Source organism: Nuphar pumila, chromosome 12 (genome assembly GCF_984573655.1).
Source record: "Nuphar pumila chromosome 12, dmNupPumi1.hap1.1, whole genome shotgun sequence".
NCBI lineage: Eukaryota > Viridiplantae > Streptophyta > Magnoliopsida > Nymphaeales > Nymphaeaceae > Nuphar > Nuphar pumila.
The window spans coordinates 79,567,739-79,594,104 of NC_143260.1; the positions used below are offsets into that span (position 1 = coordinate 79,567,739).

The following is a 26,366-nucleotide window of genomic DNA, read 5'->3' on the forward strand; positions in this document are numbered from 1 at the left end:
TAAACAAGCACCAAAAGCTTGGTATGATAGGTTTAGTCGTGTTATGATTGATATTGGTTTTCAATTCTGTTTAACTGACACTGCTTTGTTTATTAAGAATTCTGATGCAGGGATCATTGTGCTTCTTCTCTATATGGATGATATGATCATCACCGGAAGCGATAAACAGGGAGTTGAAACAATCAAAACACTTCTTAAATCTCATTTTGAAATGACTGATTTGGGCTTGTTGAGATATTTTTTAGGCATTGAAGTTGCTTATTCTCCTAGAGGATATTTATTATCTCAGACTAAATTTGCTTTTGATATTGTTTTCAGGTCTGGTATTACTGATGATAAGAAAGTTGACACTCCAGAAGTTGTTAATGTTAAAATGAAGATTGATGATGGAGAACTTCTTGCAGACCCTGCTCCTTACAGACAGCTTGTCGGGGCACTTTCCTATTTATCCATTACCAGACCAGATATAGCACATGCTGTTCATACAGCAAGTCAATTTCAGCATGCTCCTACTTCTGTTCATATGGGAGCAGTCATGCGTATTATCAGATACATCAAGTCCTCTCTTTCACGAGGACTTTTCTTATCTTCCTCCTCTTCTCTTGATTTAATTGCATATACTGATGGTGATTGGGGAGGTGATCCCAATAACAGACACTCAACCACTGGCTTTTGTGTCTTTTTAGGGGAATCATTAATCTCGTGGAGGTGTAAAAAGCAACAGAAGGTATCTCTCTCATCCACCGAAGCTGAATACAGAGCCATGGCAACCACGACCATGGAAGTAGTTTGGCTCCGACGACTGCTTGCTGACATGGGAGTTGAAGCAACAAAGGCTTCACAAATGTGTTGTGACAACAAAAGTGCGATCTACATTGCCAGTAACAGAACATTCCACGAACGCACCAAACACATCGAAATGGATTGTCACTACGTCAGAGAGGAATATCTACACGAGATAATTGATCTGCCATATGTCACTTCAGAATATCAGTTAGCAGACCTCTTTACAAAGCCTCTCGCTGCTCCCCGATTTCACTTTCTCTTAGACAAACTTTCGCTCATTGTACCGTAAGTTTGAGGGGGAGTGTTAAAATGTAAAACTGTACATATATGTATATATAATAATATTATATTATTATATATATATATAAATACATTTTTAATTTCTTTCTTTTCTGTATTTTTTTTCCTTTATTTTTATTTTTTGTCTTTATGTCATCTAGTTTAGTTTGAACTAGAATGACTGTTGCTAGTCAAGTCCTGTCCAGACTTGACTAGCAATAGAGCTGTTGGACTGACACAGTCCAACAGCTCTTAATAGAGCTGTTGGACTGACACATTCCAACAGCTCTAAATAGAGCTGTTGGACTGTGCCCAACAGCTCTATTGAGTCCTCTTTCAGCTGTGTATATAAAGGGGTGCAGCCCCTCTTGTATTTCACTCCAATGCTTCTTAAGCAATTGGTTTTTCATATCAATAAAGAATACATTTTTATTTTTATTTTGTTTCTAGTTATACCCTTTTTAAGGGTTATGCTTTAGTGTCATTCTTGACACTTGCTCTTGTTAATCAAAGCTCGTGTTTCGAAGATCCCCATTTCATTTCACACCTTTGGATGATCCTACTCCATATCGCCAAATGATTGGCGCCTTGACTTATCTAACTATTATTAGGCATGATATTGCACATGCAGTTCATACTGCTAGCCATTTCCAACATTCTCCCATCACAGTTCACATGAGTGATGTGATGAGAATTGTTAGATATTTACAAACCTCTACCTCCAGAGGTCTTCTTTTATGCTTCTCTTCCTTTTTGGAGTTGATTGCTTATTGTGACTCAGATTGGGTGGAGATCCCAATGATCAACACTCAACTATTGGTTTCTATATTTTTGTAGATGATTTTCTGGTGCCGTAGAAATGTAAAAAGCAGTAGAAAGTATTTTTATCATCCACTGAAGCGAGTACTATGCAATGGCTACGACAACTTCAGAGATCGTTTGGTTGCGAAGATTACTTGAAGACATGAGCGTTCATCTTCCCACACCTTCTAGACTGTGTTGTGATAATAAGAGTTCTTGACTTTTCCAAACGATGAGAAAAAAAGATTGGTTCAAAGGAAAATGCGATATACATAGCAGGCAATCATACAATTTCATAAAAGAACCAATCATATCGAAATGTATTGCCACTATGTGCGTGAAGAATTTCTGAAGCACATCATTACTCTTCCTTATGTTACTTCCGAATATCAACTAGTAGATTTCACCAAGGTGCTTCCGTCACCTCGATTTTATTTTCTTCTTGACGAACTTTTCGGTGATCATACCGTAAGTTTGAGGAGGGGTGTTAAAATGTATTATATTATGTCTTCTAATATGTATTTAAACTATTTCAGTAATTTTACCATTGTAACAGGTGTCAGTCCACTAGGGACTCACAATCTCAGTTTTTTTATTTTTCTTTTATTTCTTTTGTCTTTCTATGTAATCAATGCTGGACTGCATAGGGTGCTGGTCCAACTGGCTGTTGGACCAGCCCCAACAGCTAGGGCTGGCCCAACAGCTAGTTGGGCCAGCTTCTTGGTACATGGAATGCCTATAAAAGGGCACTCCTTCCCCTTGTAATATCTATGCTTGTTGCCAAGCATTATTCAATAATTTCCTCACTATTTTTTATGTTCTTGCTCTCTTTTGAGAGTTCTGTGATTAGCCCTTAGTAGCTCTTTGTATTTGGCCCATTAGTGGCTCTTGTTCTTGTGAATGTGCACATTTGTAGCGACATTGTGGCATTGTATTTGTGCACTTGTTGTTTCATTACATAGAAGAATTGCCATAATGATGGACATGTTAGATGCGAAACAATTTTTTAGCTATCCAGAAAGCCTTGGCAAGCAATGGGGCACAAACTCATGAGACACAACTTGGTCTCTGTCTTTTTTTTTACATACACCACTGGGCAAGTGTACTGTTGTGTTTCCTCCTACAATATTTTGTAATGGACACACACACACAGACACGTGTGTGTGTGTGTGTGTGTGTGTGTGTGTGTGTGTGTGTGTGTGTGTGTGTCATCAATGAATGGAAGATCGGTTTATGTAAGCCTTTGGATTCTCTTTTTCATCTTAGAAAAATATACTTCACGTTGTGAGCATTTAATCCCTCATGAATTCCTTGATGCTTGTATACCCATAAAGTGACATGTCATTGGATGCTTCTGGAGCCTTTGTACAAAATTACAAATATAATCCAGATAGTTAATGATCTCGATTGCTAGTTGCATGCCATTGAAGCCATCTAACTTGCTATTAATCTCTATGTTATAGTTACTAAGCTTTCTGTAATGTGTTTTGCTTCTTGTATTTGGAACTTGAAAAAAATGTTCTTGTTATATGTAGTTTTAGTTAATGTTAATGATTTTTAATAGGTCCTTATATGCTTAACTGCAGTCAGCTGATTTTTTTCGAGCAGACAACCCTGAAGGACTAGAGGCTCGGAATGAGGTATTCATTACAATATTTACACCCCCTCCATCTCTCTCTCTGAGAAATCAGGTTCTGATTCATGCAGTTCTTCTAATGGGTTCTAGTGATAGAAATGAGATGATGTTTATTTGTCGTCTCTATTATTGCATGCAAAAGGGCATTCAGTAATGCTAGCGTGAAATATTGGCACTGTCAAAAAACTAATGCTAATGTGAAATAAGTAACACCTTTATGACAAAAGAAGAAGAAGAGCCAAGAGCATATTAGGTTCAAAAAACAAATACAAGAACACACAACAAGGGATAACAATATCCCAACTTAATACAAATGAACTATTTATCAATGCAAAAACAAATTAAAACCACAATAAACCAACATCAAACTTAAAACTACATCAAGTTGAAAAAGCAAAATAAACACCAAATAGACATTCCCTTTAAAAAAATCTCACAAAAAATTAGGGCAAAACAACTTATATTTAAAGAAAAAATGCAAGTCATAAGGATTTTTATAAAAATTTTACAATAAAAGAACTCTCTCACACAATGCATGAGAGTACCAAAAACAAGAAGAGTTGTGAAAAATCATCCTAAGAAAAAAAAATGAGATACATACCTCGATCAAGGACACCTTACAAAGCATGTAATCAAACCAAGAAGATCTAGAGTCCATTGCTAAAAGACAAACACGAAGGTCATCTTCCTTTGGCTCCGATATCATGTCATGAAGTGACACAAAACTAGAAACACAATCAGAAGACAAATAAAGCGGAACAAAAGCATAGGCATAACTCATTGACCATAGATAAGAAATAACATGTTTGTACATTCTTAAGAACACCAACAAATAAAATAATAATTTTATTAATAATAAAATAAAAAAATTACATATAAACCTCACTACAAAATACTCACATACAATATGTACAATCATCCTCTCTCAAACTCACAATGAGGCATAAGCTTCATATAAATAGCCAAGCAAAATAATAGCTGTTAGGATGGTCTAACAGCTAGTTTGACTCATAGTTGGCAAACCTGTGACTCGGGCTCGGATCACCCGACTCTTGACTCTCAGCGGGTTGACTCGGTAACTCGGATGGGTTAGGACCTAATTTTTTTAATATATTTTGAAATAATACTTTAAATATTGAATAATTACAAAGCAAAGAAAGGCGAAAAACCTTAATCCCTCATTCACGTCGGGTTACCGAGGTTCAAAACAATCAAGTCAAGGTGAAAAACCTAAACCCTCAATCATTTGCATCGGGTTACCGTGGTTCAAAACAATCGGGTCAACCCAATTCTTACTCATCGCTACCACACCAAAGAAAACCCTAAAAAATTTTCTAGGGTTTCTTTCCCTCTTTCAATAAAAGGCCACACTCTCAGTTGCAGCCGCATAAGAGGAGGAAGAGGAAGAGGAAGAGGAAGAGGAAGAGGAAGAGGAAGAGGAGGAAGGACGCCAGTGGGACACGGGGTTCGGTCTCAACCACGTGACCTCTTTGTGAGGCCCTTCAACAAGAGGCTCGCCTTGCAGAGAGAGAGAGAGAGAGAGAGAGAGAGAGAGAGAGAGAGAGAGAGAGAGAGAGAGAGAGAGAGGCTATCAGCGGTGCTGATGGTCGTCAGTGTGTTAGAAAGTGGCTTTGAATACATTAGGTTCAATAATGAACCCATACATGCACATGAAGTGCGAATAAACCCATTAAAGGGAACAACATAAGCACATAATGTGCTAACACATAAACCCACACAAGGGGCAAAAATCTGACTTAAAGTCATAAGTTGAATATTATTGAAAGAAAGGAAGAAGAGGGGAAAACCCCCTTACAATGGAGCAAGAGCTCCTCCAAATCACTAAGAAATACAAGGGGGAGACCCCTATTTATAACACAAGAGAGGAGCCACAAAGGGGGCTCCCAAAGGAGTCGTTGGGAGCCCCCAACGGTCACATTTGTGACCGTTGGGGGCTCCCCAACGACTCTTTGGGGAGCCTCCCTAGGTGGCGCAAACCCAAAAAAATAGAAAAATAAAAAATAAAAAATAAAATTAAATTACAAACATATTCCGAATGGAATATGCGTAAAACTGGAAATGTCTAAACTACCCCTATGCCTATAAATAGAAAAAAATATATTTTATATATATAATTAGGATAATACATATGCATATGTACAATATATGAATATGTATTATCCTTTATATATATAAAATATATATAATATTACAAAGGTTGAATGATACATTTTAACACCCCCCTCAAACTTTGCGTGGGAGAACGAAAAGATTGAAGAAAGCAAGAGGAAGAATCTCAAGGCTTCAAGAGCCTTTAGTCCGAATGCCATTGAAAATGTAAATGTCTTCCTCCAACGTCTTTAACGATGAGCACCTTCCATGATCTATCCAAGGTACTTCCTTTTCCACTTATCTTCAAGATCCTGTGGAACAACAACAAAGAACAAGTAAAAAATATCTTTGCATTTTACTCAAATAGAACTTTCCTAACAAGGTGCAAAATTATATTTATGCAAGATCACATGATAAAATAATTACTTTAGCATGAGGAAAATTTAGAAAAAACAATATTTCAAAATCATATATCATGTTAAATGGTAAGCGGAAGCAAATTATGCGGAAATAAATTGCAAGAATGCATAATTCATTCATAAGGTCCAACATTGGACAAACATAACCCTATAATGGGGAATAACACAATGGTCTCCTAAGGGACACCATAGTAAGCCTACGAAGAGGCATAAGTTACATATGCTTTATTGAATGAGATCCTAAAAAGCCATAAAGAGCCTATGCATATATTATCATGAAATGAATTAATACTTAAAGGAATCATTAATGAACATGCTTCAAACATGTAATGAAGTGCTAAACAAGAGAAACGACGTCTCCAAGCATACTTTAGACAAAATAAACACAAGAGTTCACAAGGTTTTAAATCCATTTATGAGGCAAAACAAAGAGTGTTATTTGAGTAGAGAATCTTACTCATTTAGGAAAATCTCACTCAATTGACAAAAACACATTTTGCATACAAAAGTGGCCAAAAAACCATAAGACTTAATATATGCCAAAAAATCAACTTGATTTTTAAAATATGCATATCAAAAATATGATTCACTTGAATATCTTAAAACACAAGTCATGAATGAAATTTTGCAAATTTCAACAATAGTTCATCCATTACAAACCACTACCTCATTAGTCCTCCAAAACCCATAAATCAAGTGTATAAGCTACTAGATCAAGAATATAAATATAATGCCATTAAAGGCCAAAGACACACACAAAGGTGTGCAAAAGAACCTCTTGTCTACATATAATAATACTTGAAATAAGTGCATCTACGACAAGAACAAGAGAATACACGCCAACATGGACCAAAAGCATTTCTTGTCAACGTAAAAATACACTCAAAACAAGTATGTTCAGCTACTAAAAAAGAGGAACAAGCAAACCATGGGCTAAAACACAATACATCTCTTGTCTACATAAGATGACACTTGAAATGAGTGAAATAAGCCAACCATGAGCCTACATCTCAGCGACTAGAACAAGGACACAAACGCCAACATGGACTAAAATCACACACCATGGTGTGAATCAACGTGCCTTGTCTACATAAAATAACACTCAAGACAAGTGTGTTCAACTACTAGACCAAGAGAGCAAAAGCCAACAAAGGACAATCAACACACGAAGGTGTAATAAAATTCTTGTCTACATATGATGACACTTAGATAAAGGGCATAAAAGGAGAAGACTTTTGAGGCAATAAAACTTGTAATGACAATCATATAAATAAAACCTTGAAACAATATTCTTCAAAAAAGAATACTCATAACAATATCATTTTGAAATAAAATGTGTGAATACACACACACCAAGAATACTTGTGCATAAGAGCACAAAGCATAAATGTGCAAATGCACTCATATGATTCATAAACAATAAAAGGTTGGGCAAAAAAACCCCAAAACCTTGATTTTAATATACCTTAAAACATTTAAGGTTTTAAACATTATATATCCATCACATTTATATATAAATAAGAGCATAAATAAGATCAATGGCCAACATTAAACTAGTGACACACTCATATACCAAATCATTCTAGAGTCCCAAGGTGCCCATAACTCACCTCAACCACCATCTATAATATGGTAAGTGGACAAACTAAAATGACATAACAATGAGTGCCACACTCATAATTAGAGATCATATACTAAATCATTCTAGAGTCCTAAGGTGCCCATAACTCACCTCAATCACCATCTATAATATGGCAAGTGGACAATCTAGAATGATATAACACGAGGTGCCCATAACTCACCTAAAAAATCTCTAATATAACAATAGGGCCATAAAAGAATTGATGCATCATATGACATGTGATGGATAAAATAAGTGCCATTAAAAGTCAAAAGAATACCTTGGCAACAAACATAATGACATGAAGAATACATCTTGGGATAATCAAGACAATCAAGCTTTTTAATCAAAGGAATCACAAGAACCGTAATGGTTCACAAAGAGAGTTTTAACTCAAAACTCAAAGAAAGAATATTCAATAGTACTTGAAAATTTATAGATTTGGGATAAAAATCCCATACAACAAGTTTTAAATATCCTTTGATTGTGATGAGATATGCGGAAACGTACAAAGTGCTATAAGTACTTATCATGTTTTATAATGATTTAAAAAAGGGTCAATATCTAAATTCATTATATTTTTCATAAAAAGAAATGTGCATAAAAGCTTCATAATGTAAGAAATGTCTACTAAGAGACAATAGATATGCAAGCACAAAAAGATGTGCACGAGGGCACTCATACAATATTTGAACAAATACACACCAAGGTCTAAACAAACATGCACTAAGGCATGTATTTCATAGAAAAGAGGAAATGCATACAAGCACAACTATTTGAGAAACAAATGTATATAAAATACAAAAACACACAAAAGGGAGCAAGTATGCACTTTATAAAAAGAGCAATCCTTGAGATTTCTCAAACTTTTAATTATGCAATTATATGCTTGATAAATGTAATTTAGGACAAAGAGGACCATATGATGGTCAACATAGACATCTTTAGAGATATAAACAAGAGGTTTTGAAATCTTATGTGAAAAATACAAACCAACAAGTTTGTAAAGTTGTATCAATAAAATTAATGAAATCTTTTATACCAAAAAGTTGTAATAGACACACTATGCATTCTATATAGTGTGAGAAATTCTTTTAAAAAAATCTTTTACAATGGTTCGAACAACCTATTTATCACAAAAAATCCTTTAAATAAACCAAAATCATTGAAACATCTTTAGGAGTTCTTATCATTAACAAGAACTACTTAGGATTCATAAAGAGGTAAGCTACAAAGATTTAGATGAGAAAATCAAAGAATATAGCAAAGAACATTAACTTATACAAGAATTATATAAGTTACAAAAAGATTTACCAAAAAAACCAAACACAAGAGTTTTTAAGTAAAGATCATTAATTTAGCAAGAAACCGTATTTAAAAAGTTAACTTATAGGTTAATCACGAAATTCTTATGAAAAATCATAAATCTCACATAATTAAAAAATAATTTTGCAAAACATAAATTACTATTATATGTGATGAGAAATCGATAACTATATAACCAAGAATTATATTTTTGAACAATAAACAAGTTTACCAAATTTAAAAGTAGATATACGAACACGCGAAAAAGTGAAAGGAAATGATTCAACTAAAAACACTAAATGTGCAAGAAAGATAGTTTCATAATGCATAATATGTTAAGAAAAGAGATACATACCAAAAAACTTCTAATAAAAAAAAAGAACAATGAATACTTCACCATTTCTTGAGCACCACGCTTTCCGTTGCGCCAAGAGACAATCCCATCGTAACCGGGCTCTGATACCATGTTAGAAAGTGGCTTTGAATACATTAGGTTCAATAATGAACCCATACATGCACATGAAGTGCGAATAAACCCATTAAAGGGAACAACATAAGAACATAATGTGCTAACACATAAACCCACACAAGGGGCAAAAATATGACTTAAAGTCATAAGTTGAATATTATTGAAAGAAAGGAAGAAGAGGGGAAAACCCCCTTACAATGGAGCAAGAGCTCCTCCAAATCACTAAGAAATACAAGGGGGAGACCCCTATTTATAACACAAGAGAGGAGCCACAAAGGGGGCTCCCAAAGGAGTCGTTGGGAGCCCCCAACGGTCACATTTGTGACCGTTGGGGGCTCCCCAACGACTCTTTGGGGAGCCTCCCTAGGTGGCGCAAACCCAAAAAAATAGAAAAATAAAAAATAAAATTAAATTACAAACATATTCCGAATGGAATATGCGTAAAACTTGAAATGTCTAAACTACCCCTATGTCTATAAATAGAAAAATATATATTTTATATATATAATTAGGATAATACATATGCATATATACAATATATGAATATGTATTATCCTTTATATATATAAAATATATATAATATTACAAAGGTTGAATGATACATTTTAACACAGTGGTCACCGACAAAGAGAGATGCTAGGGTCATCTTCGTCTAGACTCCAGAGCAGGAAAACAAAGGGGAAGAAGGGTCTCGACTGTCGACTTTCGAGACCCTTTCAAAAAAGGTTTTTATACCTTAAAACCAGTTTGTCTCGGAATGGACTGGTACAAATCTCGGTTAATCTTAGGACAAACCGGTATTCGTACCTGTTCGACTTGATGAATCGGGTCAGAAGTGAATCGTCTGATTCAGGACTGACTCTACGAGTTGCCGAGCTCATGTCAAGTCAGGCGATTCCTGACCGATTCACGCCCGAACCTGGCTTAAACAGATTTGGGGTGAATCGTTGGCCCAGTTAATGGGCGATCCGATCCGACTAGGGCGATTCTAGAGTCGGATCGCCAGGTTTGCCAACTATGGTTTGACTAGCCGTTAGACCATCATAACGGCTAGTAGACTCCAACAGCTAGTTGGACTAACTACCAAAAATACAAAAAAACAAAAAACAAAAAATAAAAAGAATAAAAATAAAAGAAACCTAAAACTAGCCTACAAGTATACTTAAGTATACTTATCCCGAAATACATGAAAAAGATATGCCTAAAGTACACCTTGAGTATAAAACTATATAAAAGAAGAAAATACCTAAAGTACACTTAGGTGTAGTTTGATATGTACAAGACAAAAATGATTACACAAGAAAGGGCTATATATATCTTAACAATTCTCATGCGTGTGTGGATTATCTGTAGTTATACGTTTATGGGAAGACATCAACCAAGCAAAAAGCAGACTTGGTGATGTTGATGTTCCTTGGCTGAAGGTTGCTTTCCTATGAAAGAGAGGAACCATTCCCTTTAGTGTTTCAATCTGTCTATCCAATCTCATAAGTTCATTCAGTCCAAGTCAAAATCATTTGTTACTTCACCAGAAATTTGCCTTAAAACTACCATCTTTCACCTTCCATGCATGATGGCAAACAAGAATACGTGCTAGTAGCATACACCTGTGAGACATCATAATATTTTGAACTTCGCTCCTATAAAAAAAAGCTGACATCATAATATTTTGAACTTCATCCAATCCTCCACCTAAATTAACCATTGTTTCATGAATTTGATTCCTTCAAAGTCGGAGTGATTTTGATGTGCCGTGTCTTATATCAGTCCAACATTTTTTGCATCTCTATTGGTACAGTGCCACCATCGTCTCACCACTTTGGCTCAATTCTGATGCTTTAGTTTACCAATGCCAAAGTCATCCTGGTTGACAAGAAGTTTCGGGGGGTGTAAATTTTGTTTAAAATTTTTCTTAGATAGTGAAGGCGTATAGTTAAAGATGAACATGGAGAAACCTATATCCATCTTGAAGACATTATGTTTACCCAGTACAAATGCCACCCATTTAGATATCTGAGCAACTTTCCATGTATAAGTTGAATAAAAATTTCAGTTGTATGTTAATAGTCAAAATATTGTGCACATATTCCAATACAATATCCATATTGATGTAAAAGACTTTCATTATATGGATGTCATAAAAGCGAATAAGCACATCCAGGTATTTCTAAAATGGGAAAATGCATTTCCTAATCCATGCCAATCAGCTGTTGTTGTCATGTCTGACTTGGTCCTTCTGTTTGTTTGTTATGGATCTTATTGTTTCTTGTTGGCATTGTTCAAAATTCTCTTCTGATATGTTTGATTGCTAGGGTTCTTTTCTTGCTTGATGTTTTTGATCATTCATTTCTTCCCATACTCTTAACTAGGTGGCAGCCTTAGCGATGGAGGATATGTTATCGTGGATGCAAGAGGGCGGTCAGGTACAGTCCCTAACACTATATTTCATAAAGATTCTACAAAATCTGCTGACATTGGCTTCATAGGTTGGCGTATTTGACGCGACAAACAGTACCAGACAAAGAAGGAATATGCTTATGAAAATGGCAGAAGGGAGATGCAAGGTGTGCTGAGAATCTGTTCATTGCTGAATGGCCTTATATTGGTGGTGTTACTGTTCTGCACTAACATTTGGCATAATAGCATATGGGGCACTATAATGAATCTCCATTCTTTTTTAAACTATTGTAGTTATACTTATTTTTTTCCATTTCTATTTAAGAGCTTGAGAACCTCCATATGAGTTCTTTACTTTTAAAAGAGGGAGATATTGCTTCTATGTTCTCTAACCTTAGAATATATATATTCTTATTTATCGTATTCTTAGCACTATCTTAGAGTTCCTTGTCAGGGTTGACAATTTGAACCACGTTGTTTTTCTGTTTATGAAATTTTCAGTGACAGTTGCATGATGTTTCGGTGCTGATTGACTGTTCTGTGGTTTATTCTTACCCTTAGAACTGTTTTTAGCTGCAGATCTGTTCATATTTGTAGCCACATGTATAATTTAGTTTTGCTATTAAGTGAACGCAATCGTTTCTGCATCATGTTCGACTGAGGCATGATAATGCTCATGTCATCGTCAGGCCCGTAGCCATTTCAACTGGTCTGAGTTTTAGGGTTATTTTCAGATTATATGGATACAAGTGGGATAGGAGAAATCTGATTATGTAAGTTCATGTGGTCAGTATCTCATACACAAAAAAGTATAAGTGGCCCAAGGATCTAACTATACCTCACTAAATATAGTGGCAAACATTTATGTTCTGGCACCTATGTCACATAGGTATGGGCATGGGTTTGGGTACAAAAGGCACAACATAGAAAATTTGAATAATGTAGGAATAGGAGCATTGGTATTTTGGGTTTGGATCGATCAGGACCCATACTTGAAAGTATCGTCTTTAGGAAAATGATAATTTGAGTAAAAGTAGAGGATGAGGCAATATTCTTGATAAAATGAAGAGGGCTGGTGGGGCAATATTTTGAGCGAAATAAGAAAAAAAGAGAAGAGGAGTTGGGCGTTTGATATCTTGAGTAAAATAAAAACAAGAAGACGGTTTGGGAGAGAACAAATCCTATTTCGTCCTCGTCTCTCTCTCTCTCTCAAGAAGAAGCAGAAGCAGGCCCAACTGATATGACACACACTCTCTCTCTCCACCACCATCACCACCGCCTTCTTTTTCTTCCTTTCTTCTTCTCCTTCATCATGTTCTTATCCTTGTCGTCAGCTGGCTGCCAGAAGAGAGAGGTCGTCGTCAGTTGTCTCACCTGGTCGGTTCAGGGGTGAGACTGAAATGGCCTGCTTCTTTAAGCAAACATTAGATAAAAGAAAGAAGAGCATCTGGCTTTAGGTTGCGTTTGTGTTGGTTTGGACCCGACCTCACGACCTGTATATCATGCTCGTACGTGTGTCACAGGTACCTTTGGTCCCCTGCGTATCCTTCTTACATAGTCTGGCACCCACCTGACCCGTATCCCATGGACATACGCATGTCAGCACGGGTACCATGGAATCCCCCATGTACCCATATTCCTATTAAAATCACAATGACAACAATTTGGTGGATCAAATCTCGAAGTAGTGAAAAGGAAACTATGAAAGTTCATAGGTTGTCCCTTTCTCATGAACACTTCACTTAGTGTGCATGTCCTTTTATTTCTATGGAAGTGCATACAACTTGGTATATCCTTCTACTTATCTTAGACACTTATAACACTGATCTAGGAAAGCCTCCTACCATTCGTGAGCCCTCCTTATTCTTGGCTTGGCGCTAGCGTTAGCTTGCTTACAAGTCATTCTGCACTCACATTTCTGTCTTTTCTTTCACTTCCATTTGATTTTCACTACCCCTAATGGGTAACTTGCTCCTACTCCACCCATTAATCACGCCTTATACTGCTGAACGATCATCAATACCAAAAATCTTCAAAAATAAGCCTGTCAACTGATAAATACTTGGAAAATAAAAAACTATCATTAATGATCAAAATGGATTGCAAGCAGTCTTGAACAACTTTAATCATGCTTCAACAGATGCAAATGCACTGAAACCTTGATCAGTCCCCTTCTAGCCTGATGTAAGGGATGGGACTGATGTCACCTAGTGCTACAGGACTGCTAAAACTTGGTGCCATAGCCTAACATGGCTCTGCTGCCATCTTGAGGAGGTAGGGCACTATATCGTGCCCTATTCCCCTCTGACTCCTGCAGACAAATAGGTTAGAAGAAGACAAAGTATCAGACTCTACTGTTCATCGATCCCATTTATGTTAGAATGTTAGGGCACCTTTTTTGTGAAGTTACCCTGCACTAACTATTTAATAACAACTAAATAAACTGAGTAAAGGGCACAATTACCGAAATGCCCCTGTAGAAAGTAAATAAACTACTTTTCCTGCATTAGAATGGGTTAGCATAGTAAGATTCATGTTAGGAGATGAATGCATGGGATCTCAATAGACAAGACCATCTGAGGAGTACCTTTATTATCTTGTAAGTTTCATTTTACTGCCTCCATGTGACCAGCCAAAAATAAATTGCGATGCTTGATTCATTACAGAGGTGTTAGGTACTGGCAGCGTCTTACTAAACTTCAATTTTTTTTTAGGTTGTAGGATGAAGTTCATTTAACATTTTGTGAAAAATAAGTGTTGTTACTTGTTACTGAACACTGCATATTATGATAACTCATCACAATCAAATCTTTTTGAAAATCTGTTTTGATCGCTAAAAAAGGGATATAAACTGTAGCAACCCTTCCATCCAAATCTTTAATTGGTTATAGCTTTGAGTTCCTTTATTTGATTCATATTGCTGCTAGTGATTACCATGTCATGAACATAAAGAAATAAATAGTCTTCCCATTGCTAATAGTATAATAAAACAATGATCAGTCATACTCCAAGCGAAATGTTTGTATGCCCTTTTACGAAAAGGTGTTCAACCATGAAACTGTTTCCTGATTAAGGGAACGTATATCCTTAAGCTGAAGTACCTTTGGTCAAAGATTAACTTTCAAGTGGCTGTTCCATGTATGCTTCTTTATGCTAGTCTTGATGTACGGTCTCGCTCTTCAAATAATGTTTGGTGTAAAATCCATCCAAATGAAACTATTAAGGAATAAACAATTCCTGCAGGTCATTCATACAACAGGACACTGTCTTGTCAAATCTTCTAGGCTATGTTTCGAGGTGTACTCTTTAGCCACCATTCTGGGTTTTCTATTCTACCATCAAAACTTGTACTTATTTTTGCATGTCTATTTAGAACTGGCTAGATCCATTCAGAAGGTTCGCTAGCTCTGGTTCACCAGTCAATTAATACGGTTCACTTTTGATAGCTGTATCATGAAACTCAGAAGTATAATCTTGGCTCATTCTTTTTTTCCCTTTTATTTTTATTTGTTCCAAATTGGCTACAGATCATATTTTTGGAGACAATTTGTAATGATCAAAGAATTATTGAAAGAAACATACGCCTTAAAATTCAACAGAGTCCTGACTATGCTGAAGAGTGAGTTGACACTAGACAATGGTTTGTTTTCCTGTACGGTATGGGTGGTAAAATTCGAAGTTCCATGCTTCTCAGATTTGCGAGGTGTAGAAGTAGTTTAATGTTGGTTTATGTATCTTGCAGGCGAGATTTTGGAGCTGGACTGAGGGACTTTAAAGCACGTTTAGCTAATTATGAGGGGGTATAAATATCATTTTTTCTCAATGATTTATGAAAGTGTCGTGATAAACTTATGATTTGCCTGCAGTTGCAGATTGTTAATAACTATTTCTTGCAGGTCTATGAGCCTGTAGAAGAGGGCTCATATATCAAAATGATTGATATGGTCAGCGGCCAAGGTGGACAAATACAAGTAATCTATCTATTCTTTATTACTTTATTCTCTATGTGTAGTGCCATTCTAGATTCTACTAAGATCCTTGAATGTACATCATGCCTGTCTGATTTATTATATCAAATCGATCTAGTTTACCGCAGGAATAATGGAAGACATGAAATTTCTAGAAAATGTCTAAAAATTTAAAGGGGTGTAGAAAAAGTAATAAGAAGTTAGTGTTTTTAAAGATTAAAAAAAAGGAAAATTACAACTTTTAAATGTAAAATTTAACCAATAAACAATTTAACCTGGTCTGAATAGTCCTGGACCTATGTCTTTTTCATCAACAACAAAATTCTATCTAATGTTGGCAAATGATGAAATATTTGAAGCGCTCAACAGCCAATTATCAGTTGGTTTTTCACCTCTTTATATTTCTTGTCTCAAAAATAAAAATCAGAGTTTTAGTGCTATTAATTATAATGCTTTCCAAGTATTATTGCTTGCAGGCTTTTCCCTTGCCAAGAGAAAGCCATGAATAAGTGCCATATATTTTTAACTTATCTATTTAATCACTTCATATCAGCAAACCAGCACCACAATTTCATTTATTTCTGAATTACACAGTAAATTTGGCTTGTATGATGCCTTTCCTTGGTTCTTTCGGGTCGTCAGCTTGTGAGTCTGAATTTCCTATTGGAACTGAATATATTGTCATAGACTAGATCTTCACTAATGACTACAACATCTTCAGTAGACCTTTAGAAGGCATTTACCATGTAACTTTGATTTAGAGAATACTTGGAAGATTTAGGGAATGAAATAATGGCATGGTTACATGGGAGGTAATAGCTAAGAAGTCCTAACATGATGATAGATGTATAAAATTCATGTGTGTGTGCAAGGGAGGGAGGTTCTAATTTTAGGTTTTTTCATTAATTGGTTTTAATAATTTTGAAACAGTTGGAAAACACACTTACATTTGTAGACAAACCTAAGAATATTTTATTGTGCCAAAATTTTTATGCAGAAAGTTTTTTCATTAATTGGTTTTAATAATTTTGAAAGAGTTGAGAAACACACTTACGTTTGTAGACAAACCTAAGCATGTAACGACTACAAATTCACCCCCGAAAATGCACGATTTTTTTAAAGAAAGTGAATGATGCCAGGACTCATCTATGGTCCTGCTCCAACCAGACTAAGCTCTAGGGGTCCACTTGTTCATAAGCGCTAGCATTTAATAGCCCACTAGAACTAAGTTCATGAAATCAAAAATATGAAATACAACCTTTTTTTAATGTGGAAAACATCCCACGGATCTGGGGCACATCACATATTCACATCTACCATACCAACCATCCATTTCAAACCATAATTTAAAATGAAATAATTTAAACCATGATTAAACTTAATAAACTTTAACTTTAAGTTTACAAAGCGTAAATTAATCCCAACCGTTTAGAACCCGATAATCAATCATAAATCATGCCATCTTCAGTAAGCCAGTTCCGCCATCACGCCACGTAGTTAAGCATGAGTCTCACCATCTGAAAAATATTAAATAACGAGTGAAAACTCATAGTTTTCGCACGGAATCTACATTATCCAACAATAAAGAAAAGGCATAAATCCACTAAACATAAAGTTTAGAAAACATTTATGCTTACGTAACAATTCAGATATGATTGCAACCTAAACCCATTCAAACATACTTGCAATATCACATGATACAAAAAATCACTGCGTATATTATGCATGTACCAATGCATATACGATGCATGAACCAATGCAAATTGCATGAAGAGATTTTATCTTCTTTATTGACAATTGCTTTTGAATGCATGAACATGTTTAACGCAAACCAATTCAAGTTCCCATCTTGACCACTTCCCGCAGATAATGACACTGGTAAACCCGGAAGTCCAAGGTAGATCCCAACTGTATCTTAATCACACAAAATTATATTTTATCATTAACTGGAATCTCACACATGTTCCTCAACCAACATCAAGCATCATCATCCTAGGTTGGAACATCGGACATCCTCACCCAATGCTAGAACGACAAGGTCATCCACATCCAATGAGGGATGACAAGGGCATCCACACCCTCCGATGCCACTTTCTTGATATACCAATATGCTATAGCTGAGTTAACATCACCATTCTCAGGCAAAATGACGAAAAGTTTCCTACAACTGTGGCTAGGAACATGAACCTCCATATCTAGTTCTTGGGGTAAAATCAGAATTGCCAGTCGTGGAAGCGGGAGCGAGAAGCGATACGGGAAGCAAAAGCGGGAAGCGAGGCACTTATAAAATTTTAGGAAGCGGGAAGCGCGGGACGACTTAGGAGCGAATCGGGAAGCGTCTCGGAAACGACCTAGGAAGCGACCTAAGAAGCGAACTGGAAGCAACCTATTTAGCGAAGAATGAAGCGACATAGGATTCGAATGAGAAGCGAAAGGGAAGCGGATAAGAATCGAAAGGGAAGCAAAAATGTAATTATATATATTTATTTTATCAAAAAATAAGATTTATATCATCATTGACAAAATAAAACATGTATCTAAGACAATAAATAATATAAGTTGCAATTATCTAACAAATGCATCATTTGCAACTTTCAAGCATTTAAAAAAAATACATCAAGAGAAGATCATAATTCACATTCCTGTTGCAACCATTTAATAAATGCATGCAAACACTAAATAATGCATTAAAAAAACTAATAAATTTGATTAAAAAGCGTAACTTTTTCAACAAAAGAATCAAATGACTTGATTGTTGTAAATCTTGTGATATCTGTAACATAGAAAATGAGAAATCAATAAACTCAAAGATTACATAGAGATATGGTTAAATTTTTAAGCTATAAAGTTCTAAACTAGAAAATTAAAATTAACATAATTCACTACTTCACTTCATCATGCAATGTTCAAAATAAAAGTACATATCAAACCGACAAAATATTACAAGACCATGACAAAAAAAGTAACATAAAAGTTTCTAAGTTGGACTACAACTCAATGGCAGAGCCAGAAGTTTTTCGTTGGGTGGGCAGACTTTGGGTCTCGTGGACACTGCTATGGTCTTGAAGGATGATCCATTTATTCGGACTAGTGGCGGAGCCAGAAATTTTTCGCCCACCCATCGTCAAAAGAATTTTTGGTTGTGCGTGATAGATCTGACATGCTCTTCTAGAAACGGCCTCCCTGTCCGGAGAAGTCAATGACCATCAATATTTTTTTTTTTTTACTTTTCTTTCTTCATTTTATGGCTTTTGCTGATATCGTTTTCCCCATAGTTTCCCATTTCATCAACATCAGATTCTTGAATTCTGTTCACAGACTTTTAATCTAGCATCTCACGTATGCCATCAACTCAGCCTTCACCTGCATTATTCCTCTTCTACTTACAATTCCTAATCTCAAATTTTATGACATGTCGTGAGCATATTTTCCTGATAGCATTTTATCATGTTTGTTTAACATTTTGAGATTAGCATCCTGCTTTGTCCTAATTATATCAGATTAATGTTCCTTTGAACATTTTTTTTTTGCCAGAATGTCTCTCTTAATATTAATATTCGTGCCTTTTGAGATTATTTCCCATGAAGTTATTCCAAAGGTAGGATTTGGGTTCCAGTCATCCATATCGCCATTCCTGTCATTAGGACCTCACCGATGCAAGTTGTTTTCATCAAATTGGACCTTGTATATGTGATCTACATCATCCATTTAGTGAAGATCAGCATTTGAATAGACAAAATCCGACTTATGTGCAAGACTTTTTGCTGATTCAAAAATCAATAACCATTAATAAAAACATGATTTTTTTGGTTAAAGAACACTATCAAAATAAATTGAAAATCATGTTTTTTTTTGTTAAAGAACACTATCAAAAGATTGATTTCTATTAAATCAACCGTGCTGAACCCATCGATAGGGCCAGATTGATCAAAACAACTTAGTACCAATGAGATCCCAGAGGGAGTTATGACCACAGAGGATGATATAGGTGTGAAAATATCTCAAAAAGATGTAGTATGCAACCCAAGCTCCAACTCCACAAAGGGATATGTGCGCAAAGGCATAAGAACACTTAGAACAAAATGTACCCAAGGTACAAATGAAGAACACAAATACAAAAATATAAAGAATTTTATTGAACAATTGGAGAACAATGCTCCAAGCATTGAATAAATTTACAATAGGGGTTCAACCCCATTTATAGAGAAGAGGAAGCCTTGGAGGGGCTCCCACTAGACGTTGGAGCCCCTCCAACGGTTAGAAATCTAACCGTTGGAGGGGTCCAACGTCTAGTGTTGGACCCCCTCCAATGTTGACTAAGTCAATAAAGAAAAAGAAAAAGAAAAAGGAAAAGGAAAAAGAAAAAAGAAAAAAGAAAAAGAAAAAAGAAAAAAGAAAAAAGAAAAAAGAAAAAAGAAAAAAATTACAAACATATTTACAAATGTAAATATGCGTAAAACAACAAAAAGACAAAAATACCCCTGGGGGTTACATAAAGAAATATATATATATATATATATATATATATATATATATATATATATATATATATATATATATATATATATATATATAACGATAGATACATATACATATATGCATGATACATATATGTATATGTATCTCTCGTTACATACATATAAAAATATATGTATATAAAAAGAGATACAATTTAACACCCTCCCTCAAACTTAGGGCACAATGACCGAGAGTTTGCCAAGAAGAAAGTTGAATCTGGGAGAGCAGAGTGCCTTAGTGAAAAAATCTGCCAACTGATATTCCAAGGTCACGTATGGAAGATCGATAACACTTTGCAAGTATGCTTCTCTAACGTAGTGGCAGTCCATCTCAATATGCTTTGTGCATTCATGAAATGTGTGATTTTTGGCAATGTAAATTGCACTTATTATCACAACATAACTTAGTTGGTCCTTGAATCTGAATCCCCATGTCTTGTAAGAGTTGATGAATCCACACAATTTCCATGGTTGTGGATGCCATGGCTCGATATTCTGCTTCTGTGGATGATAGGGACACCTTTTGTTGTTTCTTGCATCTCCATGAGATTAAGGATTCACCTAAAAAAATGCAAAAACCTGTAGTTGAGTGACGATTATTTGGGTCACCTCCCCAATCAGAGTCAGTATATGCAATTAAATTTAACTCAGAGGACGAGGAAATAGAGACTCTCTTATTTAAGATTCCCCTTATGTATCTGACAATTCGGAGAATGGTGCCCATATGAACAAATGTAGGAGCATGCTGGAATTGGCTTGCAGTGTGCACGACATGCGAGATGTCTGGCCTTGTGATGCTAAGATACATTAGAGACCCCACAAGTTGCCGGTAGGGAGTAGGATCCTTCAAAGGAATCCCATCATTCATCTTCATCTTTGATCCCACAATTTCAGGAGTCTCACAGATTTTATCGTCAGAAATACCTTATCTATCAAGAATCTCACATGCAAGTTTAGTTTGAGGCAAGAAATAACCTCTATGAGAGAAGGCTACCTCTATACCAAGAAAGTATGTCAAATACCCCAAGTCTGACATTTCAAACTTTTCTTTTAAAGTAGTTTTAATACTTTTGATGCCCTTTATGTCACTACCTGTTATCAACATGTCATCAACATACAATAATAGAATCATAATTTTTGCATTAGACCTTTTAACAAACAGAGCAATGTCGGTATAGCATGAAGTAAAACCTTCTTGAATCATAACTTCATTAAATCGATCATACCAAGCCTTAGGAGCTTGTTTTAAACCATAGAGTGCTTTTTGAAACGGACTTTTCCCTTCGGTATGTCCATGCCAGGAGAAGAATCCATGTAAACTTCTTCATTAAGATCCTCATTTAAAAAAGCATTTTTAACATCCATTTGGTAAATATTTCATTTTTTAATAGATGTAATGGTGATCAAACATCTTCTAGTGACCATACGAGCAACGAGGACAAAGGTTTCTTCGTAATCAATACCGTATTCTTGACTATATCCTTTTGCGACAAGGCAGACTTTATATCTTTCAAGAGTGCCATCACTCTTGGTTTTGACTTTAAAAACCTATCTACATCCTATTGATTTCTTTTCTTTTGGAAGATATTGAAAGGTCTAAGTTTTAGCTTTGTTGAAGGATCTAAGTTCGTTATCCATGGCGTCCCTCCATTCTATCATTTTTTTAGCTTCTTCAAAATTCCTAGGCTCTTGATATGAGTGAATGGTACTGAGACACACCCTATGTTTTAGAGAGAAGGATTTATAGGATATAAATCTAGAAAGATTTCTCCTAGGTCTTTCAGTTCTTCGAGAGTGGTTGGAAGGTTCGCTAAGGTCACTATACTTCTCTATTTCACTTCTAAAAGTACTTTTATCTCTATGTGTAGAGGTAATTGGTTCAACTGTTAATTCTTCTTCATGTTGGATGGGTTGTGAAATACTTTCACTTAAGTCTTCATCCTCATTTAATTCATCATCGCTAAACAAATCTTCGTTCCTAGATAATAACTCAAACAAAAAAGAGTAGTCGACATTATCTTCCTGAGTTTTATGTTCTTCAAAACCACTCATATTTTCTAAAAAGGTTACGTTTCTTGAGACATACAGTTTGTCGTTTTTAATATCATAACACCTAAATCCTTTTTGTGTTTCAGAATATCCCAAAAACGCACACGGGATAGCTTTGGGAGATAGTTTATCATTCTTATCGGTGAGGACAAAACATTTACAACCAAAAATTCTTAGTCTATTGTAGTTGGGTTCCTTTTTGTACAAGGTTTCAAAAGGGGATATTTGATTCAATTTTTTTGAAGGAAGTCGACTTACGAGATAAACCGATGCAAGAGTCGCTTCGGCCCAAAATCTTTTTGGATTTTTTTGAGAAATGAGTAAGGTCCTTGTAGTTTCTATTATATGTCTATGTTTTCGTTCGGCTAGTCCATTTTGTTGAGGTGTTTTGGGGCAAGACCTTTGATGAACGATTCCATTATTTTCAATATAACTTTTGAACTCATTTGAAAGGTATTCTTCTCCAGAGTCGGTTCTAAAAATTTGTAATTTACTATTGAATTGATTTTGTATCATCATATGAAAAACCTTAAAAGTAGAAAAACCTCATGTTTATGATTGAGGAAGTAAATCCAACTATATCTTGAAAAGTCATCAACATAGTTAACATAATATGAAAAACCTTCTTTAGACACTACGGGTGCCGGTCCCCATACATCCGAATGCACAATTTCAAAAGGCTTAGATGAAAACATAGTTCTTTGTCCAAAAGGTAAGCTTCTTATTTTACCAAGAATAAAATCATTACAATTGAACTTGTCTTTACATAAAGTTTTAGCAAAATGTAAATGAGAGAGCTTGGCAATATTTGGATGCCCAATGCGTTTATGCCAAACATTTATATCTTTATGTTGGGCAATATTACAAAAAGATAATTTTGGAATTTGAAGAAATTTCATGAAGTATAGATCTCCCTTCCTAAAACCTTCCCCAATCAACTTCTCGGATCGGCAATCCTGTATCCAACATTTATTTGATGAGAACTTGATATCACACCCATGATCCAATAGTTGAGAGACGGAAAACAAATTTAAATTCAATTTTGGTATAAATCTAACTTTAGGGATAAAAAAACCTTGTTTTTCAAAATCTCCAATTGCTTTTATTTCAAGAGAAGCCCCATCCGCGGTAAAAACAAAAGAAGGAAAAAAATTCTTTGAGTATTTAGAAAGAGCAAAAACATTTAGAGTCATATGAAAGGATGCACCCGAGTCTAAGAGCCAAAGAGTATTACCAGGAGGAGAGAAGGTGGTCATGGCGGCTCCAGAAACGGATCCCTTGAGGAGAGGTTGAAGAGCTTCCATGATTTGATTTAGAGATAAAGTGCCATGGTTGGAGGTTGAAGGTCCTTCCTCCTTGATTGGTTGGAAAGTTGTAGACATAGCCACCATCTTTTTTCATTTAGGACATACCGGTTTAATGTGTCCCGGTTCTTTACAAAATGACATATGATCTTGCTATAGTCTTTTCTTCCATAATGCCCACAATTTTCTCTTCCTCGATTTTTGTTGAAGTGAGGGGGTTTATATGTTTTGACATTATTCTCCGGTCTTAAGACGGCATAAGCACCCTCATCCTCATCCTTCGAAGGAATGACCAACACACTTTGATTGGTTTTATTCATCCCCAATCTAGTTTCTTTTTCACTTAGTTTGGTAAGCACATCTTTCAATGGTGGAGAAGAAAACAAAGACAAAAGATAGGACCTAGTTTGTTCGAATTCGGGTCTAAGCCTATTTAAAAAGTTGAAGAAATGATCCTCTTCTAATTGTTTGGCTCTTAATTCAATTGCCTTTCCACTCCATTTAGGTTCTTGGAGAGCAAGTTCATCCCAAACCGTGGATAACTCGGCAAAGTATTCTCTAACGGTCATTTCACATTGTTGAAGAGTTAATGCCTTCTTTTGTAGATAATATTTATGGGACAAGTCTCTTGAAGTATACATTCTTTCAAGATACTCCCATACTTGAAATGCTTTCTTGAACTTCAAGATATTGACATTTATTTTTGCTTTAAGAGAAGAGAAGAACCACAAAAGAATTTTGTAGTTCTTTATCTCCCATTCTTCATGCTTTTTGTTGTATTCTTCAAAGGCTTTTTTTCTCTCTTCACCATCAAGAACCTTGATTTCTCCTCTCTCCATAATGGTGATCTTAGGTTTGGGTTCAGGAATGGTTCTTTTTATGAAAATATCTCAAAAAAGAGATAAAGTGTGCGATAAGCACAACACCACCAATGTGCACAAATGCACAAGAACACTTAGAACAAATGTACACGAAGGTACAATAAAGAAACTCAAATGCACAAAGGCATACAAAATATAAAGAATTTTATTGAGAAGAATGGAGAACAAAAGATCCAAGAAGTGAGTTTTGCAAAGGGGAACTCCCCTATTTATAAGAAGCAAGGAGCCTTGGAGGGGCTCCACTAGCTGTTGGAGCCCCTCCAACGGTTAGAATTCTAACCGTTGGAGAGGCTCGACAGCTAGTGTTGAGCCCCCTCCAAGTTTGACTTGAGTCAAACAAAAAAGAAAAAATAAAATGAAGAAAAAAGAAAAAAAAGAAAAAAAAGAAAAAGTAAAAGTACAAAAAATATTACAACATATTCATAATTATGAATATGCGCAAAAGAAGGGAAATGACTATAATACCCTTGCGGGTTTTAATATATTTACATATATATATAAAGACATACATATACATATATATATCATGTATATATGTATATGTATCTCTCTTTATATATATATGTAAATATTTACATAAGAGAGATACAATTTAACACCCTCCCTCAAACTTAGGGCACAATGATCGGAAGTTTGCTAAGGAGAAAGTTGAATCTTGAAGAGCAAAGCGCCTTGGTGAAGAAATCTGCCAACTGATATTCTGAAGTCACATAAGGAAGATCAATGACTTTTTGTAGATATGCCTCTCTGACATAATGGCAGTCCATCTCAATATGCTTTGTCCGCTCATGAAAAGTGTGATTCTTAGCAATATAGATTGCACTCTTATTATCACAACACAACTTTGTGGGTTCCTGAATTGGAATTCCCTTGTCTTGCAGCAACTGATGAATCCAGACAATCTCCATAGTTGTAGAAGCCATGGCTCGATATTCTGCTTCGGTGGACGATAGAGACACCTTTTGTTGTTTCTTACATCTCCTTGAGATCAGGGATTCACCTAAAAAAATGCAAAAACCTGTAGTGGAGTGACGATTATTTGGGTCACCCCCCCAATCAGAGTTGGTATATGCAATTAAATTTAACTCACAAGATGAGGAAAGGAAAACTCCCTTGTTTAAAGTTCTCTTTATGTATCTGACAACTCGGAGAACGACACTCATATGAACGGATGTAGGAGCATGCTGAAATTGGCTTGCAGTATGCACGACATGAGAGATGTCCGGCCTTGTGATGGTAAGATACATTAGAGATCCTACAAGTTGCCGGTAGGGGGTAGGATCCTCCAAAGGTTTCCCATCATCGATCTTCATTTTTGATCCCACAATTTCAGGGGTCTCACAGATGTTATCATCAGTAATACCTGATCTGTCAAGAATCTCACAAGCAAGTTTAGTTTGAGACAAAAAATAGCCTCTATGAGAGTAGGCTACCTCGATACCAAGAAAGTAAGTCAGATACCCCAAGTTTGACATTTCAAACCTTTCCTTTATAGTGGTTTTAATGTTTTTGATGCCCTTTATGTCACTACCTGTTATCAACATATCATCAACATACAACACTAAACACACAATTCCTGCATCAGACTTTTTGACGAACAGAGCAGTGTCAGTGTAGTATGAGGTATAACCATCTTGAACCATCACATCATTAAATCGATCATACCAAGCCTTAGGGGCTTGTTTTAAACCATAAAGCGCTTTTTGCAAACGAAGGACTTTCTCCTTTGGTACATTCATACCAGGAGGAGCATCCATGTAGACTTCTTCATTAAGGTCCCCATTTAAAAAGACATTTTTAACATCCATTTGGTAAATATTCC

The 26,366-nt window shown here is 35.6% G+C and overlaps 1 protein-coding gene across 1 annotated transcript in view; it reads left to right on the forward strand.

Annotated features, from left to right (window-relative positions):
- LOC149821051 (6-phosphofructo-2-kinase/fructose-2,6-bisphosphatase-like) overlaps positions 1-26,366 on the forward strand; it is a 227,871-nt gene that overhangs the window by 76,827 nt on the left and 124,678 nt on the right. Inside the window, exons 9-14 of the mRNA XM_089982049.1 lie at positions 3,453-3,506; positions 11,798-11,851; positions 11,915-11,992; positions 15,353-15,444; positions 15,568-15,625; positions 15,722-15,796. Coding sequence (XP_089838175.1) covers positions 3,453-3,506; positions 11,798-11,851; positions 11,915-11,992; positions 15,353-15,444; positions 15,568-15,625; positions 15,722-15,796 — 411 coding nt within the window. The remainder of the gene's footprint in view (positions 1-3,452; positions 3,507-11,797; positions 11,852-11,914; positions 11,993-15,352; positions 15,445-15,567; positions 15,626-15,721; positions 15,797-26,366) is intronic.